The 5,484-nt window shown below is 47.2% G+C and overlaps 1 protein-coding gene across 1 annotated transcript in view; it reads left to right on the top strand.

The window, feature by feature from the left end:
• Window positions 1-5,013: 5,013 nt before the first annotated feature.
• LMF1 (lipase maturation factor 1) overlaps window positions 5,014-5,484 on the top strand; it is a 506,204-nt gene continuing 505,733 nt past the window's right edge. The window contains exon 1 of the mRNA XM_089656039.1: window positions 5,014-5,239. Coding sequence (XP_089512165.1) covers window positions 5,014-5,239 — 226 coding nt within the window. The remainder of the gene's footprint in view (window positions 5,240-5,484) is intronic.

A 5,484-nucleotide genomic window follows, 5' to 3' on the forward strand; every position in this document is an offset into this window, starting at 1 on the left:
CTTTTGATCACGGCGGCCACATGACACTAAGCCCTGTCTAGCCCATCTCCTGGCGCAGGAACTCCTCTTCACGCCGGGACGATCCGGCGTGAAGGGGTTAAATAACTTTTAGAAAGTCACTGAGACTTTAAGTCGCGCCAATTGTAAAGGGTGCCATTGAAAAGAATGGGCTGCGACTTGTTGATGTGACTTTGTCTGAAGTTGCATGACAAGTCGCAGAAGTGTGAATGGAGCCTTATGCAGCACATTGTGTGAGTATTTTATGAGAGATGTCACCTCCAATGCAGTAAATATTGCCAGGAGTTTCATCTTCCATGTAGCAAGCTGTCTCTAATTTCAGCTCAAGCTTTGTGCAAACTTCTAAGAGTAGCAAAGGGATACAGATTGTCCAGAAAATTCTGTAATGTAGTATCAAAGAATGGAAATCTGGATTATTCTAGCACTTACATAAAATTATAAATAATTGTAGACTGTGATGGGAACATTTTTGAGTTAAATCTCTTTTATTTTTTTGTAAAGCAATGCAGTAAAAATTATATAACATTGAGTATAGTGAGGTAAGGGAGGGATCAGTGGGCAGAAAATGGGAAAAAATGGTGTGACAGAGATCATCGTCTATGGTTTTGGAAAGCCTTGGATGTTCAAACAGGGTTCAGACATGCATGTGTAGTGGAAGAGGTCCATCCTATCTGAGGCCCCTGCTCTGTGTGCATCAGGTCCCTCATAATAGCAGTTCAAGTAGACATTGGTGGTGTGGCGGCTGATTTCCAATGTCTAGATATTGTGGTACGTGCCACCACGGGGCGATGTCTCAAGATATCTCATTTAATAGACCGTGGAGAGCCCAGGACATGGAGATCAGTGCCATCCCTGATGTGCCTACCAAGCCTGTCGATTGCATCTCATTAGATTCCTGGAAAAGTAGATGCCAGACCTTTAGATGTTTGTGCAGCTCCACCAAATGTGGAGATAGTGTCCATGTCATCTCCAATAGGTATTGTTTGGAAGAAAATAGAAACATCTAAGGTGGTTGGACATCTTGGGTGATGTCTCAAGATATCGCTTTTAATAGATCGCGGAGAGCCCTGGACATGGAGATCAGCGCCATCCCTGATGTGCCTACCAAGCCTGTCGATTGCATCTCATTAGATTCCTGGAAAAGTAGATGCCAGAACTTTTAGATGTTTGTGCAGCTCCACCAAATGTGGAGATAGCGTCCATGGCATGTCCAATAGGTATTGTTTGGAAGAAAATAGAAACATCTAAGGTGGTTGGACATCTTGGGTGATGTCTCAAGGTATCTCTTTTAATAGATCTCGGAGAGCCCTGGACATGGAGATCAGTGCCATCCCTGATGTGCCTGCCAAGCCTGTCGATTGCATCTCATTAGATTCCTGGAAATGTAGATGCCAGAACCTTTAGATGTTTGTGCAGTTCCACCAAATGTGGAGATAGCATCCATGGCTTTGGTGGCATCTCCAGTAGGTATTGTTAGGAAGACAATGGAAACATCTAAGATGGTTTGACATCATTTTTCTCTTGATGGCATCTACCAAAGAGAGACAGTGTTTCAAATAGTACACCTGAAGCCTAGTACAAAATATGAGAAAATCAGACAACCGACCGTCTTATTTTCCACAAAAGTACATATCATGATGTAGTTGGAATGGTATTGACTTGTAAGAAAACTTTCGGCTGACAAAGGCAAACGTAGGTACGTATTAGTGTAGTAGAAGAGGAAGTGTGGGCTTGTTCTTTGCCTCCGATCATGCATGTTTATTTTTCTATTCAACATTAACTTGCTTGTTTAAAAACATTAACTTGCTTACATAGCAAGTGTATATGTCCTATCACCTTTCAACAAAACCTAAAATTTCCTTTTATTATATACATTTTGAAGACACAAATAATTCTGTTATAATGTATTACAAAATATCTCTTTAGTTCACCTAAAATTCAAGCAGAATGACAAGATCCATGGTGTGCAGAGAGCGGCATGACATCATGTGACTGTACCTCCTGGGAGATAACATTGAGGGGCTGAGAATGGCGGGAGTGCGGGTCTGAGTGTATCCTGATAACAGTACATTACGGCACAGTCTGGACACAACAGGTTACATGGTGATCCCAGGACACAGCAGACAGTGTGTCACTCAGACCCCTCCATCCCCTCTCCTCCTCCTGATTACTGTACATTACATGATCCAATGACACTTCCCAGCTCCAGGCTGGAAGAAGCTGATTAGGAAGATGTAACCTGACTGCTAATAATCATTGAGGAACCATTCACGGGGGGTGCGGTGGGACCGTGCCAGACCTGGCTATTCCAGAGCAGTCCCACCGCAACACAAGGTAAAATGTCTCGTCTCCTTCCAGGCCAGGGTGCGCTGACAAAAGTTACAGAATGCGGCAAGACGTAGGACACTAAGACGCCATACACCTCCACACACTAGGCTGCGGTCGATATAACTTAGCTTCGGGTCGCACTGTCAGATCGCATGTGATTTGAAAAGTAATCGCACCACGTTCCTGTGCAAATCACGTGATTCTGTACGGTGTGAATTGAGCCCATCATCTTGTATGACTCAAAGCGCACTGCATCCGTACAAAAAATGCTGTAAGATGCAGGATACTAAGACGCCATCCATCTCCAAGCACTAGGCTGCAGTCGATATAACTTAGCTTCGGGTCGCACTGTCAGATCGCATGTGATTTGAAAAGTAATTGCACCACGTTCCTGTGCAAATCACATGTGATTCTGTACAGTGTAAATTGAGCCCATCATTTTGTATGGCTCAAAGCGCACTGCATCCGTACGAAAAATGCTATAAGACGCAGGACACTAAGACGCCATCCATCTCCAAGCACTAGGCTGCGGTCGATATAACTTAGCTTTGGGTTGCACTGTCAGATCGCATGTGATTTGAAAAGGAATCACACCACGTTCCTGTGCAAATCACATGTGGTTCTGTACGGTGTGATCTGAGCCCATCATTTTGTATGGCTCAAATCGCACTGCATCCGCATGAAAAAGAGGCAGGCGCATTTTTTTTGCCACATTGGAATCAGATTGCATGGGTGTTCATACCGATGCGATCCGATTCAGGCAAACGCACCTGCTTTTGGGGTGTCGTTAACTTTTGACATCTGCAGCAGATTGCTATGCGGTTCAATGCAGAAAATGTGATTCCTGTGCGTTTCCCGCATGGCATCGGTGTGAAGCCAGCCTGAGCCTTGGTTCACACTATGCGGGCTGGTTGTGGGTGCGTGAATGGCATCTGTTCCCGCCCCTGCAATCACCCGCATTGTGCTGCTCTTACAAGACGCGAGAGGCTGCCATTGATTCTGATTGGCACCGCCATGCATCTCAGCCTGTAGCACAATTCCAGGTACGGGAACTGCAGGGAAGCTGCATGGTCAAAAAGACCAGTTTTCAAAAAGGTGCATGCACTTTTTTTGTGCGGGAAAAGTGGACACAGCAGTCCATTCAAAAAAAACCAGGCCACACGGCCCACAGTAGTGTGAACCAAGATTTAACCACTTGCCTGTCGGGCACTTATACCCCCTTCCTGCCTAGGGCAATATTCAGCTTTCAGCGCTGTCACACGTTGAATGACAATTGTGCGGTCAAGCAACACTGTACCCATATGAAATTTTTATAATTTTGTTCACACACTGAGATGGCAGGGGTATGTGATGTGTGGGTATTAGTATGCGATGGGTGGGTATAGGTATGCGATGGAAGGGGTATGTGATGGGTGGGTATGAGATGGGCGAGTATGGGATGGTATGGGTATGTGATGGTAGAGGTATGGGTATGTGATGGGTGGGTATGGGATGGTATGGGTATGTAATGGGTGGGTATGCGATGGTATGGGTATGTAATGGGTTGGTATGTGATGGGTGGGTATGAGATGGTATGGGTATGCGATGGGTGGGTATGCAATGGTATGGGTATGTGATGGGTGGGTATGCGATGGTATGGGTATGTGATGTATGGGTATGCAATGATATGGCTATGCGATGAGTGGGTATGCGATGGTATGGGTATGTGATGGGTGGGTATGCGATGGTATGGGTATGTGATGTGTGGGTATGCGATGATATGGGTATGCGATGGGTGGGTATGCAATGATATGGGTATGCGATGGTGTGGGTATGCGATGGTAGGGGTATGTGATGGGTGGGTATGCGATGGTGTGGGTATGCGATGGTAGGGGTATGTGATGAGTGGGTATGCGATGGTGTGGGTATGTGATGGGTGGGTATGCAATGGTGTGGGTATGTGATGGGTGGGTATGCAATGGTGTGGGTATGTGATGGGTGGGTATGCGATGGTATGGGTATGCGATAGTAGGGGTATGTGATGGGTGGGTATGCGATGGTGTGGGTATGTGATGGATGGGTATGCAATGGTGTGGGTATGTGATGGGTGGGTATGAGATGGGTGGGTGATGTACTGAGCGGCGCTGGCGATTGTTGCGGATCGGGTACAATTCCTACATTTGGGGCAGTTGTTCCTGAACACATACGTCCCGGTAGAGTGCCCAGCCACTGCATGTTCCTGGTCATCATAGATTTTGTCAGACTGCTGATGGCGGGCTGGATGCGGTACCTGGCCCGATCTTCATAGACTTTGCTGGGCTGGACGCGGTACCCGGCCCGGTCGTCATACACTTTGCTGGAACACGTACATGTGAATGCACCATGGCACAGCTGTCCCATCACCTCCCATCTCTGTACAGGGCGGTGTAGAGCAGCCTAGGCGGGCCCTGTGTACCCATACTCACCATCTGAGGGCCCCGCTCATACTATTCTGATGGGGGCCAATCCTATCATAACACCCAGTCAGCCAGCAGATCACATATCACATGGCCTGACGGGTGACATAGCACTGCACCCCGGGGTCTATGACATGCCAGTGTTCGGCTGCATCAGCTGGCGGGGACGCGCACAATCAGCTAGCGGCAGTCGGGATCGCGCAGTGATTTGCCGGGATCCACGTGGAGGTCCATGACAGGTCGGCGCATGCGCGGTGTGAACAGCAACATGTCTGCGCCCAGTGACAGCGGGGATGGGGGGCTGAGGAGGAGGAAGGGGGCGAGCACACACCCTCCCCCACCGCCAGAGGGCACAGCGGAGCCCGGGGGGGAGAAGAGCCGCCATGGGGGGATCCTGAGGAGAGGAACCTTTTGGATGACCAGGATTGTCCTCCTGAGAGCCCTGGGGGGCCTCTACTGTGAGTGCCATATATATCCCATAATATGTACCCTGTATAATATACCCCTATGGAGAATACATACCCTGTATCGTGTACATATATACCCCATTATATCATCTATACCCCATATCATGTACACACATATATATACACCCATATCATGTACCTATATACCTCTATATATACCCATATAATGTACCTATATACCCCTATATATAATATATACCCATATAATGTACCTATATACTCCTATATATAATATA

Source organism: Staurois parvus, unplaced genomic scaffold (genome assembly GCF_062004578.1).
Source record: "Staurois parvus isolate SC_StPar_1 unplaced genomic scaffold, SC_StPar_1.0 ptg000882l, whole genome shotgun sequence".
In the NCBI taxonomy this organism is placed as follows: Eukaryota; Metazoa; Chordata; class Amphibia; order Anura; family Ranidae; genus Staurois; species Staurois parvus.